Here is a 23,298-nt window from a genome sequence, read left to right as displayed (position 1 = left end):
TGAAAATCTAGATGTTTGAGAAACTGTCTAGGGAGGAGGGCAGGAATGCATGGCTAATTCATCCTGCTATCTCTAGAAAACACCGTTTACAGTAAGCAAACTTGCTTTTTCTCCATCGATAAGCAGGCTGAATTAGCCATTATAGAAATATGGCCGTTTATAGAAAACAGTGTTTCTTTTTCTTTTTTTTTTAAACTCTGACTCCTCTGTGGACTGAGATTATCTGGATGAGAATTGGTTTAGTATTGCTCTTCCTAGTGAACTGTCTTTGGCCACTAACTTGTCCAGGCAGTAATGGGAAGTGAAGGGATGAGAAGAACAGGGAGCAGCTTTACAGATTTCTTACATAAGAACATAAGAAAATGCCATACTGGGTCAGACCAAGGGTCCATCAAGCCCAGCATCCTGTTTCCAACAGTGGCCAATCCAGGCCATAAGAACCTGGCAAGTACCCAAAAACTAAGTCTATTCCATGTTACCATTGCTAATGGCAGTGGCTATTCTCTAAGTGAACTTAATAGCAGGTAATGGACTTCTCCTCCAAGAACTTATCCAATCCTTTTTTAAACACAGCTATACTAACTGCACTAACTACATCCTCTGGCAACAAATTCCAGAGTTTAATTGTGCGTTGAGTAAAAAAGAACTTTCTCCGATTAGTTTTAAATGTGCCCCATGCTAACTTCATGGAGTGCCCTCTAGTCTTTCTACTATCCGAAAGAGTAAATAACCGATTCACATCTACCCATTCTAGACCTCTCATAATTTTAAACATCTCTAATATATCGCCCCTCAGTCGTCTCTTCTCCAAGTTGAAAAGTCCTAACCTCCTACATCTTTCCTCAAAGGGGAGCTGTTCCATTCCCCTTATCATTTTGGTAGCCCTTCTCTGTACCTTCTCCATCGCAATTATATCTTTTTTTGAGATGCGGCAACCAGAATTGTACACAGTATTCAAGGTGCGGTCTCACCATAGAGCAATACAGAGGCATTATGACATTTTCCGTTTTATTCATCATTCCCTTTCTAATAATTTCCAAAATTCTGTTTGCTTTTTTGACTGCCGCAGCACACTGAACCGACGATTTCAATGTGTTATCCACTATGACGCCTAGATCTCTTTCTTGGCTTGTAGCACCTAATATGGAAACCAACATTGTGTAATTATAGCATGGATTATTTTTCCCTATATGCATCACCTTGCACTTATCCACATTAAATTTCATCTGCCATTTGGATGCCCAATTTTCCAGTCTCGCAAGGTCTTCCTGCAATTTATCACAATCCGCTTGTGATTTAACTACTCTGAACAATTTTGTGTCATCTGCAAATTTGATTATCTCACTCATCGTATTTCTTTCCAGATCATTTATAAATATATTGAAAAGTAAGGGTCCCAATACAGATCCCTGAGGCACTCCACTATCCACTCCCTTCCACTGAGAAAAGTGTCCATTTAATCCTACTCTCTGTTGCCTATCTTTTAGCCAGTTTGCAATCCACGAAAGGACATCGCCACCTATCCCATGACTTTTTACTTTTCCTAGAAGCCTCTCAAGAGGAATTTTGTCAAACGCCTTCTGAAAATCCAAGTATACTACATCTACCTGTTCACCTTTATCCACATGTTTATTAACTCCTTCAAAAAAGTGAAGCAGATTTGTGAGGCAAGACTTGCCCTGGGTAAAGCCATGCTGACTTTGTTCCATTAAACCATGTCTTTCTATATGTTCTGTGATTTTGATGTTTAGAACACTTTCCACTATTTTTCCTGGCACTGAAGTCAGGCTAACCGGTCTGTAGTTTCCCGGATCGCCCCTGGAGCCCTTTTTAAATATTGGGGTTACATTTGCTATCCTCCAGTCTTCAGGTACAATGGATGATTTTAATGATAGGTTACAAATTTTTACTAATAGGTCTGAAATTTCATTTTTTAGTTCCTTCAGGGGTGTATACTATCCGGTCCAGGTGATTTACTACTCTTCAGTTTGTCAATCAGGCCTACCACATCTTCTATGTTCACCGTGATTTGATTCAGTCCATCTGAATCATTACCCATGAAAACCTTCTCCATTACAGGTACCTCCCCAACATCCTCTTCAGTAAACACCGAAGCAAAGAAATCATTTAATCTTTCCGCGATGGCCTTATCTTCTCTAAGTGCCCCTTTAACCCCTCGACCATCTAACGGTCCCAACTGACTCCCTCACAGGCTTTCTGCTTCGGGTATATTTTTAAAAGTTTTTACTGTGAGTTTTTGCCTCTACAGCCAACTTCTTTTCAAATTCTCTCTTAGCCTGCTTATCAATGTCTTACATTTAACTTGCCAACGTTCATGCTTTATCCTATTTTCTTCTGTTGGATCCTTCTTCCAATTTCTGAATGAAGATCTTTTAGCTAAAATAGCTTCTTTCACCTCCCCTTTTAACCATGCCGGTAATCATTTTGCCTTCTTTCCACCTTTCTTAATGTGTGGAATACATCTAGACTGTGCTTCTAGAATGGTATTTTTTAACAATGACCATGCCTCTTGGACATTTTTTACTTTTGTAGCTGCTCCTTTCAGTTTTTTTCTAACAATTTTTCTCATTTTATCAAAGTTTCCCTTTTGAACACTGTTCCTCTTCCAGTCATTAAATCAAATTTGATCATATTATGATCACTATTGTCAAGCGGCCCCACCACCATTACCTCTCTCAAGTCCTGTGCTCCACTGAGAATTAGATCTAAAAATTGCTCCCTCTCTCGTCAGTTCCTGAACCAATTGCTCCATACAGCTATCATTTATTCCATCCAGGAATGTTATCTCTCTAGCGTGTCCCGATGATACATTTACCCAGTCAATATTGGGGTAATTGAAGTCTCCCATTATTACCGCACTACCAATTTGGTTAGCTTCCCTAATTTCTCTTAGCATTTCACTGTCCATCTCACTATCTTGACCAGGTGGATTGTAGTATACCCCCATCATGATAGTCTTCCCCGACACACAAGGGATTTCTACCCATAAAGATTCAATTTTGTATTTAGTCTCATGCAGGATGTTTATCCTGTTGGACTCTATGCCATCCCGGACATAAAGCGCCACACCTCCTCCCGGGTGCTCCTCTCTGTCATTGCGATATAAATTTGTACCCCGGTATAGCACTGTCCCATTGGTTATCCTCTTTCCACCATGTCTCTGAGATGCCAATTAAGTCTATGTCATCATTCACTGCTATACATTCTAATTCTCCCATCTTACTTCTTAGACTTCTGGCATTAGCATACAAATATTTCAGTTTGTTTTTTGTTTGTATTTTCATTCTGCTTTTTAATTGATAGGGATAAGTTCGAATTTTTTTAGCTCAGGTGAGTTTTTAGTTACAGGCACTTGGACTATTTTTCTAATTATTGGAACCTCACTGTTGGGATGCCCTAATTCTAATGCATCATTGGTATATTGGTATATTGTGTACATGTGCTAATGAAGCTACCATAGCCCGTACCCTCTTGTGCTCGTACAGGGTATTGTAACAGTGTTGACTGGGACTGGTAGAAGTATTGTAAGCATGAGACTGTCCAATTGGAAACTGGAACTGCAGTTCCCAACCTATTGGTATTGTATGACACGAATAGCTGGGATGATTTTTCTGTGACTTTGTGTTCTACGTTTGTAGTAGGCTAATGCCCATTTACAGTCTAAGGTATGAAAGCTGATGGTGTCGGTCCTGTGAGTAAGGGTTTGGAAAGAAAGTAGGAAGCATGACAGATTGGTTCAAGTGAAACACTGAAATCACCTATGGTAAAGAATTTCGGGTAAGTTCGTAGGATCACTTTGTCATGGAAGAAATGTAGATATGGTGGGTAGTGAACGAATGCTTGCAATTCACTCACTCTGCTAGCTGATGTAATTGCTACCAGGAAAACTATTTTCCAAGTTAAATACTTTATCTTGGCCGATTCTAGAGGACCGGAGGGAGGATTTATTAATGAGATGAGAACAAAATTCAGGTCCCAAGGTACCAGTGGTTTTTGTATCAGAGGATGGACTCAAAGCAGGGCCTTCATAAATTTAGAAACAAGGTGGTGTACTGATATTGGGTTTCTGACCTGATGAAGATAAGCTGCTATTGCACTTAGGTGAACTCAAGTTGATGAAGTGGCCAGACTTTGTTTGGTAAGGAGATAGTAGTAGTCTAGCAGCTGTTGGGATTGACATGTGAAAGGTCAATGGATTAGTCAAATAATGAAACCATTTTGATGCATAGTTACGATGTGTGGATGGCATTCTAAGTACAGCGATTCTCAACCACTGTGTCGCAAAGCACAAGCTGGTGTGGCGCTGCCGCCGTTGTCAAAATACCAGAGTCCCTGATGTAGCTGATGTAGCTAATCTTCCCTTCCCCTCTTCTGCTCCAGCAGAATGTAGAGATCTTCTCCTCCGCCTGGGCTGTCAGTATTTTCAAGCAAAGGTGGAATGTAGCAGCAGAGCGATTGCAGCCAGAATCAGCCATCTAGAAAGAACATGTGGGGGTGGGGTGGGGGCGACACAAGCAGCATGGCCTCCTTATCAGCATGGCCCGGAAGAGGAAGTGAGGTGGACCCGCGCAGGAACAAGAGAAGGAGCAGTGCGAGCCAAATTTGAAGAGGCACAGCATCAGCACCTGCGGCTCCAAGAAAGAGAACAAGTCCCGTCGGCCACGGGGCTGAAGCTTCAAGCTACTGCTGCTGTTACTTGTACTTCCAGGAGGAGAGAAACAGAATGTGTATGTGTGCCTGTGTAAGGCGGAGCATGTGAGAGAGAGCCTGTGTGTGTGTGTGCGCGCCTATGTGAATAAGAGATAGCCAGTGTGTGTGTGTCTGAGCACATGAGAGCGAGAGACTTCCTGTGTGTGTATGCTTGTGTGAAACTGAGCATGAGTGAGAGACCGCCTGTGTGAGACTGAGCATGTGACAGTGAAGAGAGCCTGTGGGTGTGTTTGCCTGTGTGAGACTGAGCATGTGATTGTGAGACTGAGCATGTGATTGTGAGACTGAGCACGTGATTGTGAGAGAGAGCCTGTGTATGCTTGTCTGTGTGAGGATGAGCATATGAAAGTGAGAGACAACCTGCATGTGTGTGTGTGTATGTGTGTGTGCGCGCGCAAGACTGAGCAAAAGCAAGTGAGAGACAGCCTGTGGGTTTGTGTAAGTGAGACTGAGCATGTGAGATTAAGGGAGACAGTACGTGCATATATGATACAGGATTCCCCTCCTCTCCTCTTATTAATCCAAGACAATCTCAGGGCACTGTGAAATCAAAAGTTCCCAAGTATGGAGATCAGGGTTTTGTTTTGTTTTAATCCTTATTAGTTTTAATTACTGAATGTTTGTGTCTGCTGTTTTGGAATGTTTTATTGGTGTTTGGCCACAAGAGTAAAAGCTGATAAACCACACTGAATCAGAATTAAATGTGACCACCATGGGTGAAACAGCTTTTTTTGCTCATTTAGTCGACCTCATACATGGACATTTTATAATGGTAAATAGCAAAAGAGTGAATGCACCAGACAGTATAATCAATGGTCATAAATGAAATTTTCTTTGCTTCGTGCAAAAGTCCAGTGAAATAATTAAGACCAAATAGTGAAGTTCAAATATATCACATACATCTTGCAAAAATTCGCTTCTATTATTCTAAAGTTCCAGAGATTTTACTTAGCTTGATATTGCGCGAAGAAACGCCATATTTCCATCGTGTAGGAGGCTCAGAATGTAGAAGCCAGACACGAACCCGTGTTTCGACTGTGCCTTCGTCAGGGGGCCGAAATTTGATGTTATGAATGGCTTTTCTTGCCGATCGGCCGGTAGTGCGTTATTGGTGTTTGGAACATTTTTATGAGTTTTTAATTGTTGGATGTTATTCTATTCTTCAGCTATTAAGAAATATGTATTTTTTATCAGTATGATTTTATTACTTTATATTATTTTTTTTTTTTTAATTAGGAATAATGATTTTGTTTTTCCATTGTTGTACTGTTGTGGTTTCCAGTTTAGGTTTTGTCTGTATATTTCTATTCATACTTATAGTATGCCCTTTTTATTTTGAATCTGGTGAGGGTTTGTGTGTATTCTGCATGTATGACCAAGGTAAGGTATTCTGCCAGTATACAGTTTTTGTGTAGGGATCTAACACAGCCTGGCTTGCTCTATTTTCCTAATATGAGGTGTATTGGTATTTTAGGGCCTGGTGTAATATTAGCACTTCTACCTTTTCATAAGTAGGGCTGTTACTATTTGCGTGCTGGCACTTAGTTTTGTTTTAGTATGGAGGTTTTACCATATTGCTATTGTTAGAATTCTTATACTCATGACTTTCTGAGTGCTAAGCCCACAGTGTACATGTTACAATAGGCCTAATACCATATGGGTTCCAAGTGTCTTTTTTTTTTTTTTTTTTACTTTTTTGCAGTTTTCTGGTTGGCACCACAACAATGCATGTAAATATAATATACATGTTGTACGTGATTTTTTTTTACTTCAGACTGTACTTTTAATGTCAATTTTCATATAAAATCTATTATAAATGCATAACTTTTAATTGTGTGGGGAGGGACGGTGCACAAGGCTGTGTGGTTCAACAAGGCAGACTTCTTCACCCACTGATCACAGTAGGACACAGTAGCTCTTGTCCTCCATTCCTGCCAGAGCCCAGTGAAAAATGGCAATCCTCTTTCTCTTCTGGGCTAGTGATAACTGATTCTATCTTCCCTGCTGGGCCCGAGAGTTAGAGCAGAAGAAAAAAGGTTGGTGGCCCCACAGGGAACAGAGAATGCAGCTTGCACAAAAATGTGTTATTTCTGTTCAGAGAGAATAATCTCTTTCCCTTGTATCATTCTTAACAATAAAGGTAATATTGAGGCTTTTTTTTTCAGTTTAGCTGTGGATTGCTGTGAGCAGTGTGTCACACAAGTGAGCACTGTCCATCAGCTCACGACAGGAAAAAGGTTGAGAACCACTGTTCTAGCAGACAGTATAATATCCTCGATGTCTTGATGCAGATGTAAATGCGCTATTATCGAGTGTTCAACATTCATGCTGTTAGATTGAGTGACAATTAAAAGGGAATGAAGGAGCGACCCTTTTTCCTGGGTCAGCAAGGATGGACTGTTCCCCAAACTTCGAGGAGGGACTTCTGATACTTGTATGAGATAAGCATACCTTTGGAGCTATTAGTATTAGCCTGGCTCGATCTCTCATGCATTTCTATATTGTTTTGACTATGAGTGATATCGGGGGGAAAAGCATAAAGGAGCCCTGGCAACCAAGAGATTAGAAACTCATCTGGAGTCTTTCTGTATAGACTGGGACAAACCAAGCAAAAACTGTTCACTTTCCTGTTTTCCTCTGTTGCAAAGAGACCTATCTACGGTCATCCCCAGTCTTGAAAAAGGCTGCTTGCTACAGCGTCTGATAGGGACCACGTGTGTGGATAGAATATTCTGCTGAGTCTGTCTGCCTCTGCATTTGCAATTCCTGGCAGGTAGGCTGCCTGTAGAGTCGCTTGTTTGAATTTGGCCCATTCCCAGATCTTCAGAGTTTCTTGGCAAAGGGTACAAGAAACTGTTCCTCCTTGTTTGTTTATGTAAAACATTGCTACTTGGCTGTCTGTGTGAATCATTATATTCTTGTTTTTGAGTAAATGTTGGAAGACCTGGAGGGCATAACGAACTGCTCTGAGTTCTAGCAAATTTAGTTGGCACAATGATTCTTGGGGTGACCAGAGCCTTTGCGTTTTCAAGTGAAGGAGATGGGCTCCCCAGCCCCGAGTTAAGGCATCTGTCTTGAGTATTATCTGATGAGGATGTGGCTGGAGCAGAACGCCCATTTCCAGTAACCCAGAAGTTAGCCACCATTTGATATACTTTTTCATGAAGTTAGTAATTTTTATCTTGGATGGTAGAGGCTGTAGAAACTGATTCCATTGCATCCATAAACCCCACTGGAGATGTCTCATGTGTAGCCTGGTTAAAGGGCCCACATGAATAGCTGCAGCTGTGTGCCCCAACATCAGCATCTAACGTCTGACGTATAAGGACGGTGCAATATGCTGCTCTCCAGATGTCAAGAGAATGATTGCTCTGTTTTCTAGCAGGAACGCTTTGTACTGAATGGAGTTTATTTGGGCTCCTATGAATTGGATAGACTGTGTTGGGAGAAAAATTTGACTTTTCGTAATTTTTACAAAGCCTAGAGTCTTCAGGCAACGAATGGTGGACCCTGCATGAGACTGAAGACAAGTTTCTACTGGGGCCGTTATTAGCTAGCCATCCAGATAAGGAAAAATCCTTATTCTTGAACGATGTAAATGAGCTACCACCTCAGCTAGGCATTTGTTGAAGAGTCTCAGGGCTAACGGTTCAAAAGAGTACATTGTACTGATAGAGGTTCTCTCCCACTGTGAAGCAGAGGTAATGTCAACAAGATGGGTAGATAGGGATATGTGCATATGTATTCTTGATATCTAGGGAACACATCCAAAACTGTGGTTGGATAAATGGTAAGATGGTTACTAGAGATGTCATTTTGAACTTCTACCGGTGTAGGAATTTGTTGAAAGATCTGAGATCCAGAATGGGTCATAGACCCCCCGACTTTTTGGCTATGAGGAAGTATTTTGAATAGCAGCCTTGAGAGTGCTCCAAGCAGGTTAGTTCCCTGATGGCATTCTGCTGAAGAAGTGTGTCTACTTCTTTCTGTAACAATGGGATTTGAGAATAATTTGGTGGACGTGATGCCAGATAAAGTATCTGCGGCTGGCTTATGAAATTGTGACAATATTGATTTTAACTATGGTCAGAACCCATTTATCTGTTATCTTGGGCTAGTGGTCTTTAAAGTGATGGTTTCTTCACCCCACTGGTGTGTTCGAGACACATTCGGTCCCAATACTCTCTGAGATAAAGAGCTAGGGGGTCTTTTAGGCTCCCAGCTATCAATGAAACCACAGATATGTCATGTAATGAAAACTGCATTTTAAAAACTTAAATTAGTTCAATGATTGCAAATGTTATTGCCTCCAAAGTATTTTAGAATGGTTCTTAGTCATCTGGATTACTGCAGTACACTGTTTACTGGGCTTCCTAACTCATTGTTACGAGTGCTACAGTTGGTGTAGAATGCAACTGTTTGAGTTATAGCTGGAATATCGAAAAGAGAGCATGTATCCCCAGTGCTTAGGGATACCGGTAGAATGGAGGTGCAGGTTCAGACTCATGACATTTGTTTTTAAATTGTTATATAATTCTTTCCCTTGTGTTTTGAAAGATTTCATTGTATTTTATAGTCAGGCGTTCTTTAAGGTCTGAAGGTACCCAATTATTAGTTGTCCCCCCAGTGAAAAAGTTTAAGAACGTATTAACTAGAGGGCGAGCTTTCTCTTATTTAGTTCCTCACAAATGTAATAAACTCCCAATCAATTTGAGGCTGCAGCAGGATTATAAAGCTTTTAGGAAGCAATTCAATAAGAGAAAGCTCGCCCTCTAGTTAAAACGTTCTTAAACTTTTTCACTGGGGGGGACAACTAATATTTTATCATTTCTGTTGATGTATTGTGTATTTTTAGAGTAGAATGTTTGTGATTATATTGTATTATTTTATAAATGTTTTTATTGTAATTCGCGCCGGACTGATCTCCGGAGGCAGCGGAATAAGTATTTTTAAATAAATAAATACATGCTGTGACAGCAATTCCTTTAAAAACCCTAATTGGGAGGTAGGGCGATAATGTCATCTTGAGCGGCCACTTCTGAGTCTTGCTCTCTAGGGATCAGCAGCAAGCTAATTCATATAAGCTTTGCACCTGCAATTTGGTTTGAAAGAAAACTATTTTCTGGACAATTGGGTGGTTAAACTATCTGGCGAAATGTCGAACCATTCAAAGAGGATGGGGGCAACCAAAATCGCTGGCACTAATGACGAAATGGCACAGGAAGCAGGACCTGCCATTGAAGGTACGACAGAGGCCACTGTGAGGGAACTTTCGCAAGTAATGACGGCAGCATTTACTGATCAGCTACAAAAAATTCAGTCCTTGGTTGATGAACTGAAAGATAAAGTGGGTGCTTATGGTACTACATTCACGATTCTACAAGAAGTGTCAGATCATGACGATCATTTGGAGGCACTGAAAAGCAACGTGGCTGTGCTAAGGGGAAAAAATAAGGTGCTTGAAGAAAAACTGGACAATTTGGAAAACAGAAGTTGTTGAAACAACCTAAGAATCCTGGGGGTTACTGAGAAGATACATGGGGAAGCCTTACTCACTTTTTGGGAACATTGGCTCCCTGAAGCACTTAATTTAAATCTGATGGAAAGAGCAATCCTAGTAGAACGGGCACACAGAATAGGGACAGAAGACCCAGAGCAAGCTCGGCCTCAGCAAGTCATCATCAAATTCCTTAACTTTACAGATAAGGTTAAGATACTTTAAGCTTATCTTCCCGGAATTCTCTGCGAAGGTTCTGATAGCGAGAAAAGAATTCATGCTATATTGTACCCAACTCTTTTGCAAAGGAATTAAATTTATTTCCAGCCTGATTGAAGATTTTCCATAATGAGAAAACTTGCTTGCTTGCTACTGGATCAGAGGCCAAAGCTTATGTTGAGCAGCTGGGCTGAGGATCTTATGACTTTAAGCTATCACCCGTTTTGTTCGGTGATCCACAGTTGGAAAGTGGTAACGCTAAGTGCAGCCAAATTTGCATATCCTAACTGTCACACTGCAGTGTTCAGTTCTGGGTCTTCTTTCTTATTTTTTTTAATTTTGTTCTGCACAGCGATAAGTTTTGCACAAGAACGTACTGCTATGATCGCCCATAAGCGACAAAGTTATCTGTAAGCAATGGCAAATGAGAACGCAGATGTATGGGGCTATGCTGGAAAGTACTTGCTGTTTGATGGTACAATATTCTTCCTAGACCTTGGGGAATTTGCTGCTTTTGCCTAGCGCTTTCCTGGGAGTAGAATGCAAGCAATATGGCTGATGGTACGCTCATCTCCGTGGCTACAGTGCTCCACTGGAGGTTTCCATGTATTGTTACATATTAAATAAACTGGAGTTGCAAAGAAGATTCAGGCTACCCAGATTGTGGATGTTACATTTGCTAACAAGTCACCGCAGATCCTGGGAGACTTCAAGAGTTGAATAGGGCTGTGTCTGGCATGGAGGAAAGAGTCCACCTTGGCGCTGAGTACACAGATGTCTATTTGTTCCGGAAGACAGAGACTGAGTTTTGCTATGAAGTTGATGTGGGGGGGGGGGGGGGAATTATTTGGGTATTGTGGCTAGTTGAGGGTGTAAGTGTGTATGATTAGGGTTGTATGTTGGCAAAGTACAGAAATGGAGTTGTAAAGGGGTTTGATAAGCGGAATAGTGCACGGATCAGACTATGGGATTTTCTTCTTGTGTTCCCAAATGTACTGTCTGTGTGGAGACTACTTCTGCTGCTGCCTAATGAGGGGGGGGGAGGGTGACTTAGGCTGGGGAGTCCTCCCAAGAACCAATTATTCGCTACAAATGGAGATGCTCAATTTGGCACTCTGGCTGAGATTAGTATAAGCTATTTAAATGTTGATGGGCTGCATTCGCCAATTAAGAGAAAGAAGTTCCTTCTGGAATTTAAGAAGTACAAAACTAATATTGCTTTTTTGCAGGAGATCCACTTGGAAGATAGTGAGCACATTAAACTTAGAAGAGAGTGGGTGGGACAGTGTTACGTTTCTTCGTTTTCTGCTAGACAAAGGGCCGGATTTTCAAAGCGTTATGTACGTAAATCCAGTCACACGCGCTCCGGGCCTATTTTCAAAAGGCCCGGCAATGCGGGTAAAGCCCCGGGACGCGTGTAAGTCCCGGGGCTTGCAAAAAGGGGAGCTCCAGGGGCGGGGACGTGGCCAGAGGCCTCCGCACGCCTGCTCGGCCGGCAATAAAAGAAAAACAAAGAAAAGGGAAGGGGGGAAGGGCGGGGTAGGGCAGTGTGGCTCGGCACGGGCAAGGTGCACAATTGTGCACCCCCTTGCACGCGCCAACCCCTGATTTTATAACATGTCTATTCTAATTCATAAAAATCTTCTTTTTGTGTTAAAGATTTGGAGGGGAGGTATATACATAAGAAATTGCCATACTGGGTCAGACCAAGAGACCATCAAGCCCAGCATCCTGTTTCCAACAGTGGCCAATCCAGGCCATAAGAACCTGGCAAGTACCTAAAAACAGTCTATCCCATGCTACTGATGCTAATAATAGCAGTGATTATTTTCTAAATCAACTTAATTAATAGCAAGTAATGGACTTCTCCACCAAGAACTTATCCAAGCCTTTTTTAAACCCAGCTACACTAACTGCACTAACCACATCCCCTGGCAACAAATTCCATAGTTTAATTGTGCATTGAGTGAAAAAGAACTTTCTCCGATTAGTTTTAAATGTGCTATATGCTAATTTCATGGGGTGCCCCCTAGTCCTTCTATTATCTGAAAGATTAAATAACTGATTCACTTTTACCTGTTCTAGACCTCTCATGATTTTAAACACCTCTATCATATCCCCCCTCAGCCATCTCTTCTCCAATCTGAACAGCCCTAACCTCTTTAGTCTTTCCTCACAGGGGAGCTGTTCCATCCTCTTTATCATTTTGGTTGCCCTTCTCTGTACCTTCTTCATCGCAACTATATCTTTTTTGAGATGCGACGACTAGAATTGTACACGTATTCAAGGTGCAGTCTCACCATGGAGCTATACAGAGGCACTCTAGCCTCAATGCGTGGATGAGACGATGGTGCAAGGAAGAGGGATTCAGTTTTGTAAGGCACTGGGGAACCTTTTGGGGGAGGGGGGAGTCTTTTCCGAAGGGATGGGTTCCACCTTAACCAGGGTGGAACCAGGCTGCTGGCGCTAACCTTTAAAAAGGAGATAGAGCAGCTTTTAAACTAGAACAAAGGGGAAAGTCGACAGTCGCTCAGCAGCACATGGTTCAGAGGGAGGTATCTTCAAAGGATACTAATGATGCATTAGAATTAGGGCATCCCAACAGTGATGTTCCAATAATAAGAAAAGTAGTCCAAGTGCCTGTAACTAAAAACTCGCCTGAGCTAAAAAATTCCAATTTATCCCTATCAATTAAAAAAGAGAACGAAAATACAAACAAAAAACGCACTTTAAAATGTTTGTATGCTAATGCCAGAAGTCTAAGAAGTAAGATGGGAAAATCAGAATGTATAGCAGTGAATGATGACAGACTTAACTGGCGTCTCAGAGACATGGTGGAAGGAGGATAATCAATGGGACAGTGCTATACCGGGATGCAAATTGCACCATCATCTCATCCACGCATTGAGACTCCAGAGCTCTGCCTGCCTCTGGGGACCTGCGCGTGGAACAGGGAGCATTTCAGAGAATACTACCATGGAGGTTCTGGATTTCAGCTTCCTACCTAAGAGCCTAAATTTGGCTTCCAGAACCTCCTTCCCATATTTTCCTATATCTTTGGTGCCCACATGTACCACGACACACTAACTTCTGATTATTAGCTGCCTTACTGACTATAAAAAGCACAAACACTAAATAATATACCCCAATAGTTTACTTCTCCCCAATATTTAAAAAAAAATTTCCCAAGCAAAACTTACTGATTCCTTTCAGCCACCAGCAAGATGATCCTTTCCTCTCAGTGCTCTATTCTAATTCATAAAAATCTTCCTTTTGTGTTAAAGATTTGGAGCGGAGGTATATAGTTCTGGCTGGGAATTTGTATAGGCTAAAAATACTATTGGTAAATGTGTATGCACCAAATATGTATGTTCACAAGTTTTTCTCTTCCTTAATCACTATTATCCTTCCAGGGATATTTGATGTTTATGGGGGGAGGGGGAGGGGATTTTTACATTCAGGCCGATACAGTGCAGTGCACTCCGACAGAGCGCACTGTTAGCCGGCATTTGGTCGCGCGTTTTGGACGCACTAGCTTTACCCCTTATTCAGTAAGGGGTAAAAGCGCGTCCTCACACACACCCCCCCCCCCCCCCGAACCTAATAGTGCCTGCAATATGCAAATGCATGTTGATGGCCCTATTAGGTATTCCCGCGTGATTCAGTAAGTAAAATGTGCAGCCAAGCCGCACATTTTACTTTCAGAAATTAGCACCTACCCAAAGGTAGGCGCTAATTTCTCCAGGCACCGGGAAAGTGTACAGAAAAGCAGTAAAAACTGCTTTTCTGTGCACCCTCCGACTTAATATTATGGCGATATTAAGTCGGAGATCCCGAAAGTTTAAAAAAGTAAAAAAAAAAAAAACCATTTGAAATAGGCCCATGGCTTGAAAACCGGACGCTCAATTTTGCCGGCATCCGGTTTCTGAACCCATGGCTGTCAGCGGGCTCGAGAACCGACGCCGGCAAAATTGAGCGTCGGCTGTCAAGCCCGCTGACAGCCGCCGCTCCTGTCAAAAAAGAGGCACTAGGGTCGCGCTAGTGTCCCTAGCGCCTCTTTTTATCGCCGGGCCTAATTTTTATAAATTAAAATACTGAATCGCGCACACAGTAGAGTGGCCTATGCGCTCGCCAGCTCTCCCGCGTTTTTACTGTATCGGCCCGATTGTTAGTAATCCCTTAATAGACTGCAATCAGCAAAAACTCTTAAGAAAAAGCAGTGAGATATAGGAATAGGTTTTCTTTGCCACGAGTTATTCTTAACTGATGTTTGGCGAATGTTACATCTAGAAGATAAAGGCTTTTCTTTTTACTCTCAACCTCAATGTATATTCTAGGCTAGATTATTTGTTGTTCACTGAAACAGGGTTTGAGAAGCTGCAATCATGTGACATGGTGGAGGTCCATTCTTGGATCATTCTATGGCAATAGCTAAATTTCTCTTTTCTGAAAGGGTGGGGGACTCCATCTTCCTGGAAAATGTCTGATTATATTATGACAAAGAATTTGTTACCTTCTTAAGGGGACAGTGGAAAGAGTAGAGAGTTGAATTACTCGAAGGACATCAGCCCCGTTTTGTTTTGAAATGTGGCTAAAGTGGTCCTGCGGGGAGGGGGAGGGGGGAAGATAATTGCATATCAGGTGAAAAAAATAAAAAAGGAGAGAGACAAGCGGATGGTTAGAACTCTCAAGAGAGTTACTGCGGCTTAAATCTGTTCACATTCAGCAAATGTTTCCAGTCATTAAGCAGCAGTTATATAGGATGCGAAGCAACTTGTGTTTCTAGAATCTAAAGTTAAGCAAAATCTTTTGCTTTTTCAATATAAACTGTTTCAGTGGGGAAATAAGCTGGGAAGATTTTTAGCTATTTTAGTGCGTTATACTAAGGTTAAGGCAATTATTACTCTGTTATCTTATCAAGGCCAGCAATGCAAAGGTATTCCATCCTGTCGGCATTTAAATCTTTTTATGAACAGCTCTATACGAGTGCACCATAGTTGGCGGATACCCAGCTGTCCTTTTTTCGGGCTTGGAATTCCCAAAGTTGTCTCAGATAGTTAAAATGACCTCTTATTCAAGAGGTGGAAATATGTGAGGTTATTAGGCTTCTGAAACTGGAAAAGGCACAGGCCCGGATGGGTTTGGTGAGGAATTTTACATCATTTTGGGCCCATTGAAAGACATGTTTGCTGCTGCGCAGGCTTTGGGGCATTTAAAAGTGGATCATAATTTGGCTATTATGATATTAATTCCAAAGCCAGGAAAGGATCCTCTCTACTCGAAGTCATATAGGCCTATACCTTGCTTAATAAGGATAAAAATTTTGACAGCAGTACTGGCAAACAGGGTTAGTAAGGTTATCCAATCTCTAGTCTCCCCAGACCGGTTTTATTTCTGGAAGGCACTTGATATCCAATCTGCTGAAGGCATTACTGGCTATTCAGTCCAGACACTTTAAGCAGAATGATGGGATTTTGGTCAGCCTAGATGCAGAAAAAGCTTTTGGCTTAGTTGAGTAGCTCTTTATATGATGGGTTTTGGATAAATGTAATTGTGGGGAAAAATCTGTAAAATGGGTACAGCTTTTATATGTGCAACCACTGGCCCAGATATCTTTATGGCACACTTTCTTCCTCTTTTCTTTTACAGCAGGGCACAAGATAAAGATGTCCTTGCTCTGGAGCCCTTGGCAATAAGGTTGAGGGAGATGCCTAGTATTCATGATATTGCTGTAAGACGTAAGCAAATGAAGCTCAGCTTATTTGCTGACGACATGTTGTTTATTGATAATCCTAAAGAGTGTTCCTCTGATATCAGCACTTTCTCAGGGAACAAATTAACTATCACAAAACTGAGCTTTCTCCTTAGACCCTGCCTTGCCAGATAGGTGGACTGGGGCTTTCCCTTTGAAATGGAATCTGAGTGCTATGAAGTCATTGGGAATTTGGCTGAAGGGTATTTATAAACGTAATATTATAATGCGCTTTCTAGGGTGAAGGACCTTCTTGAGAAATGGTAGACTTTACCATTATTTGTCATGGGTCAGTGTGTCATGGTTAAAATGATGATACAACCTCAACTTTTGTATACTTTGCAGATGCTTCCTATCTGGGTGCGAGGGGTTGAAATACGTCTTTTTTCAAGCTCTAATTTCTTCTTTTATTTGGAATAATAGGCGTCTAAGGATTAAATTAGATATTTTGCTAAATGAAAAGATGAAAGGAGGGGATTGGATGTTCCAGATTTATGTTTATATAATGTGGCTTACCTGTTGCAGTACATTCAGGATTGGGCTGCTCTAGATCATAAGTTTGATGGGGAGGGATGGATCAATCAGTGGACTTGGCCTAACAGAAATCTAAATTTGTGCATTTTTCCAGGGAGTCATTTTGTCACTTGCACCTTGATGCTTTTTGGATCAAGGAATTCGGGAAGACATTGAAGTAGTGGAGAGGGAGGACTCAGAGCAATACATGTTTCCCCATTATTGTTAATAAAGATTTTCCTAGGGGACTTGAAAGTTCGATATTTCATTCTTGGGAGCGTAAGGGCCTATTTTGCCTTGTCCAGCTGGTAGATCAGAAGGAGAATTCTCTGTACTTCTTACAGCAAATACAGGAGCAATGGGATATAGCAAAATCTAACTTTTATGCCTACTTGAAATTAGACATTATGGTTCTCAAGTTTGCAATGGCCTTATTAGTAATATTAATTTCACTAATGAAGAAATTTTTTTTTGAAACTGTTCCTAAATTTCACAGCATTCGAATCTGGATAATCGTCAATAAAAAAACAAATGTTGGCACCTCATTTAAGTAAGCTTGCATCCCAGTGGGCTGGATATTTAGGTTTGACACTAGGAGAGACATATGATACAAGCGTTTACTGCTGTTTACCAACAGATCCTTCCGGCAAATTTAAGGGAGATAGAGTTTAAAATATTACATCGAGTTTATATCACTAGGGATAAAGGTGTTTGAATGAAACTATGGGATTCTGACCAATGTTTAAAATGTAATTATCTTATGGGGACTCAGTCATATGTTTACGAAATATCATGAGATACAAATCTTTTGGGGTCAGGTATGGGAGTTGTAAGAAATTTTGTTGAGCAGAGGGATTCCTTGGGATGGGAAACTTCTTTATTTGCATTTATTTGCTCATAATACCTCCCTATCTAATGGTGGAAAGTACTTTATAATTGTTTCAATAGTGCTGGCGAAGAGAATGATTTTGTCTCATTGGCATAATGATGAGATTCCCTCTTCTGGGTTTGGAAGGAGACTATGGTACATCATGCTGCTTTGGAACTCTTGAAACGTCAAGATTTACATGGTCATAAGTCCTTATGCTATCTGCGGAGATATTTTTCTTTATGGGAAAAAGTGGCTAAAATGGATTAGGACTTGGGGCTTTATTCGCTGGATTTAAGATCTTGGTGAATCTGCTTTATTTAGTTGGTTCTGATATGTGTACGTGATATGCATGGTGTGTGTGAGTTGTGGCTCAGGATTGAAAGGGGTTAAAATGTCAAGTAGTGAGATTATATGCTTGTATTGGAAGAGATCAGAATGTTGAGACACTTCTGATGGTATTGTGTGATTATATTGGACATTTAATATTTTGTTCTGTTGGTTCTCACTTAATAAAAATTATATTTAAAAAAAACAAAACCCTGACTGGATTTCGAAGTTGTTTGTGGCAACTGTTTTTTCTTCTATCCCTCTGCTCTCCCGTGGGATTGAACCCATAACTGCTAGTTGCATGGAGTTTGGTACAGGTTTTGACTGTAGTTTTGGTATGGTCTGTATGACCTTCTTGGGAAAAAGGGCCTTTTGTACTATGAATAGAAAAAATGTTCCAGAAGAATGGTCACCACTTGAGGAGAGGGATTGAACAGTGACTTTTTTTTTTTTGTTCCACTGTTTCTTTTAGTTTTTCCCAAAACAGATTGTCTTTCCCTGATTAGGAGACAATTTGTTATGAACATCCTCTCTGATGTTGCTAGCTCAAGGCAACGCCATATATCTTGCTGCAATTGATGATGCCGAACTGCGAGCTGCCGAGTCAAAGCTCTCGTATACGGCCCTTAGAAGGTGTCTGAGACCCTCCCTCCATGTCATGCAGAGGTTGTGGTGAGGAAGGCTGACCATCTTCTGATCTTATGTAGGGTTTTAGTGTTTGTAGCATTTTGTACAAATACTGTACAATATAAAATTGGTGTTGTTGTATACAAATGGTAAGCATGGAACTCTGGAACACCTTTTTCCCCAAAGTCATCCAAGAGCTTGTGATCCTTTCCCCTGAGGGAAGCTGGACTGGTGGCATGATTTTTTTGCCTTCTTTATGGCAGTTTCTACAACTACCAAGCTATGGGATAGTTGCATGATTCTGTAGCCTGGTGTTTTTTGCTATCTGAATTTGAGATCCAGTTTATGGGCCACAATGATTCTAGAGGCAGGAGATTCCCATGCCTTCATCAATGATGTCTGAAGAACTTGTGGGATGGGAGAGCAGTGGGATCTGATGGAAGCTCTAGGATTTTAAGGATCCCAATGACCTCTGAACGAGGGTCAGATTCCTTATTCACATCAGCTTTCAAGGTGGTGCCTTCTTTCTCAACAAACCATGAGTAGGTTAAGACTCCTGGGGGTGAGAAGTGTTCTGCGGATTCCTCCTGAGTGTCTGAAGGAAGACCAGTAGAACTGAATGGGGACTCCACCACAGAGTGAATCAATGGGCTTTCTGAATGTGGAGAACATGGTGCCAAAGTTTCTTTTGAAGGCATGCAAGGAGGGGGTTCCTTTCCATTACTCTCAGATTCTGATGCTGTCAATGGAGGTGCCCCCGGCATAAATGGTTCTGTAATTACGGGAAAGATGAAGTATGCTGGTGGAAATATAGGGGGTTGAACTTGCAGAAATAAATATGTAAAGACGTTCTGAACAATATCTGTAATTTGATCCACTGCATGTTGGTATTTAAGATGGAGAGAATGAGGGGAAGTTTCCTGTTGTTGCAGTATATTACCTTGCGGCATTGTTGTTATAGATGGTATAAGTAAAATGGAACATGTTGGTTGAGGGGTCTGGAGACTTAGACCTTGCTGCCATAAATTAGGCAGCAGAAAAGGTTGGGTATCCCGTTGATGGTACGTTGGCCTCTCTTGGTATTCTAGGAGGAGGAACAGCCACAGCCAATATGTCATGCTGTTCTATTCTAGGGGATGTGAGGTCCACAAATTGTGGACAGTTTTCTTCAACTGAATATTCTGAGGAATGATGTGAGAATTCATCAAATGAATGAACAAGAGGGAATCGAACAGGATGGTCCTCTTGTTGATGATATTGCCTTTTCCTTTTCTGTGGTATGAAGACTTGATGGGTTTCTGCGCCTTCCTTTTAGGTATTTTACATGGTTCAGTATATGGTGATGGCAACTCTGGCGTTGAGTATGATCTTGCGACTGGTCTTGACTGAAAGGGATGAGACTCTGAGCTAAAACACTTCTATGTTGCTTTTGGCTGTTGACAGTGCTTCGAGTTTGTCGGCACTTGCACCTTATTTAATTCTTTGAGAGTCTTTGATGCTTTGGTCGACTCGTATATCGCTTTGAATGCTCCGTGTGTCGTCCCCAGAGCTTGTTGCGTCGTGCCTGATTCTGTGTGCACCATGCTTGGTGTTCCATGCACTACCTTCAGAGCTCCGTGTGGTGTGCTAGGCATGCCAAGCACCATCTTTGATGCTCCCTGCGATGTCTTTGGCACTCCATGCGACATCTTTGGCACTCCATGTGTTGTACTCGGCGCTCTGAGGATCGTTTGCAGCCTTTGCTTATCATCGGCGCTTGAGTCATGTCCAATGCTCCACCCGTTGTTCTCAACGCCACAAGCCTCATCGGAATATAGCGCTTTTCTGGGGCACCGCAAGCCGTTAATATCTTCCTTTCATCCCCTTCAGAGGCTGGTCTAAGCTGCTGTACATGTGAGTCACTCAACTGACGTGGAGAGGACTCGGCAAGACCTGCCCGGTCTTCCGGGCTCATCGAGAAGGAAGTGGAGGCTGACGAACAGGCTGATGGTGAGGCATCTCTCGCTTTTAATCTAGCTATTTTGTCTGCTCTCTGCCATTGAGCTCTTGGGAACATCCGCTCACAGTTGTGGCAGTTAGCTTGATCGTGGCTGTGTCCCAGGCAGAGATAACAGTAGTTGTGACCGTCTGTCAAAGACATTATGTGGCCACAACTACAATATTTAAAACCGGATGGTTTTCTTTGGGCCACAGTGAGCACTGAAAAGTGCTGTTGTGGGGATCGCAAAAACGAAGTTTTTTTTGTTTTGTTTTTTTCCTGTGAAGAGCTGAATCTGAGAGACAGATTCCACCACTGGTGCTCTATCGTGGGCGAAAAAGAACTATCTTTCACGCAGGAACCACCACACGGGCAAACTTTTTTTTTTTTTTACATTGAGAGACAGTTCTGCCTAGTATGTTGTTCAATGACATTACCCATGAAGCATGGCTAATTCAGCCTACATATCAACAGGAAAATGTAAATAAATACATAAAGGGGAGTGTGGATTGGAAACTGAAAGATTAAAAAAAATCTATGGGGAGATGATAGGATGAAAGACCAGAAATGGCAACATTACAGAACAGTGCATGCTTTTTTCTCAAGCACACAATTTACAAAATGCTTACCTTTCGGCATCCTGGTAAGAGGAGGATCACAACACTCCATGTGAAAGCCTCGATCACAAGAGTCGCAGAACAGCATGTTATCCTATAACAAAGAGTGAAAATCTGTTACGAAAGCAGAGCAGGTCATATTAATGCTGAACCCACAACTGTTCACATGCAACCATCTTAGAGATGGCCCAAGCAGACAGACGTACTGCATTTTTTCCTTGGTCTCGACAAGAGCTGCACGTTTTGCACTCAATACATTGCCACCTCAAAGCTTTCACGCGAACCGTTAATTCTGGGGAGAACTTTAAACAGGATGGATGACCTAAAGAAAGAAGATATAATCAAGTTATGAGGGCCAGTGAGGATTCTATTAATTATTCCTGCTTATTAAAAAAAAGGCAACACCAGTGGTCAATTCAAAAGTCAAGAAATTTGATTATGTTCTCTGCATCAATGACCTCCTAAAAGAAGAAAGCAATTATTGAACAAAGTTTTTTCCCATAATTTTGCATCTTTCTTCAAGGTGCAAGAATCTAGGATCCCTTAGTATATCTAGACTTAAATGCATGCTGAATATATCAGAGAAAGTCTTTTATGGCAGGCTGGCTCATCAGTACTAAAAAAAACAGTACCAAACAAAATGAGAGTGCTCAGGAAATCCGTGAACACCATGGCAGGTGACAATCGTTACAGAACAGACTAAGGCTACAGATATTGAAAGAGACGCAATATCCAATCATTAGCAGCACTTCCAGGAACAGAAACAGTTACTGGGAGTAAAACTACCACTCAAAATGTGAGTTATCAGCAGTATTACTATGTTATTCTCCTACCATTTTACTTCTGTATCAGTGGGTCAGATGTTGCTCTTGAAGGATCTGTCCAAGTCAGAACTAACAAGTAACCTGAAACAACTGGTATAAATGTTCAGAACATCTACCTGGCTAATTATATGTCAAACTATTCAGCACTGCCTTCTCCAAACATTACCATAGCAAGAAGACAAAGTGGCTTACCACTGTTGCCACAGTCAGCACATGATATGAGCTCCTCAGGCTTTCTTTCCCGGTTCTGTTCTTTCGTACCAAGGCAGAAACTGCAGATCGGAATGGGTTCAGCAACAGGCTGTGAGGAAGAAAGCGAAGGAAAAAAAGGTAACAGCTCCTTAACACTAAATTCTACAGAATTATTTCATTAAAGAAGCAATACGGCAGATATTAAGATCACTTCCCTTATCCTAGAATGACAACAAATAACTAGTTCCATGGAAAGAGCAGATGATTATAAACTAAGGACCAACACTGCCATTCTGACCCCAACTACATGATCTGTCCTATTACATAGGCAAGTACCAGGACTGGGTCTGCGGAAAACTTCTTAAGTCTGTAATATTAACAAACCTTATATGTTATTCATGGAGGATAAATAATTTTAATAGCACTTTTGAAAATGTTTATATCCACCTTCAACCCAACAGGGTTTCATGTTTCTGCCATGTATTTGCATTGGAGAAATTACTTACTTGATAATTTCGTTTTTCTTAGTGTACACAGATGGACTCAGGACCAGTGGGTTATATGCTCCCCTGCTAGCAGATGGAGACGGAGTCAGGTTTCAAAGCTGACATCACCCTAGATATACCCCTGCAGTGACCTCAGCCATTCAGTATTCTCTTCAAAAGCTATTGTAGATATACTATTGAAAAACTTAATTAGAATTTGGATACAGCTTTGTAACTTGCTTAAAAAACTGGAGACCACAACTGTACTCAACCAAACGTAAGCGCTGGATCCCAGCAATACTACAGATGCCCTGAACTAGGGATAGGGTGATGGCTTACCCATAATCTCATGGAATCGAGATTCACCTCATGCGCGATTTCTTGGTACCTGTCATGGGCAGCTGTGGGCGGGATGCTGAGTCCATCTGTCTACACTAAGGAAAACGAAATTATCAGGTAAGTAATTTTTCCATTTCCTAACGTGTAGCCAGATGGACTCAGGATCAGTAGGATGTACAAAAGCTACTCCCAAATGGGGCAGTAGGCTGCATGCGGTCTGATTAGTACCGCCCTCGCAAAGGCTGCTTCCTCTTGGGCCTGGACGCTACTATCTCCCAATGACAGACGTCGATGGGAGACAGTAGCTTAGCTTCCGCCCAAGATAC

The 23,298-nt window shown here is 41.6% G+C and overlaps 1 protein-coding gene across 2 annotated transcripts in view; it reads right to left on the bottom strand.

Moving 5' to 3' along the window:
* The window catches only part of KAT6A (lysine acetyltransferase 6A), a 333,161-nt gene that overhangs the window by 256,974 nt on the left and 52,889 nt on the right, over nt 1-23,298 (bottom strand). For both annotated transcript variants that reach the window (XM_029603716.1, XM_029603717.1), the window contains exons 3-5: nt 22,149-22,257; nt 21,339-21,454; nt 21,145-21,226 (exon numbers count right to left, since the gene is read on the bottom strand). In XM_029603716.1, coding sequence (XP_029459576.1) covers nt 21,145-21,226; nt 21,339-21,454; nt 22,149-22,257 — 307 coding nt within the window. The remainder of the gene's footprint in view (nt 1-21,144; nt 21,227-21,338; nt 21,455-22,148; nt 22,258-23,298) is intronic.

This window comes from Rhinatrema bivittatum, chromosome 5 (genome assembly GCF_901001135.1).
Source record: "Rhinatrema bivittatum chromosome 5, aRhiBiv1.1, whole genome shotgun sequence".
In the NCBI taxonomy this organism is placed as follows: Eukaryota; Metazoa; Chordata; class Amphibia; order Gymnophiona; family Rhinatrematidae; genus Rhinatrema; species Rhinatrema bivittatum.
Note: the sequence above shows the minus strand (reverse complement) of the source record. Positions and strands in the feature narration are given on the sequence as shown.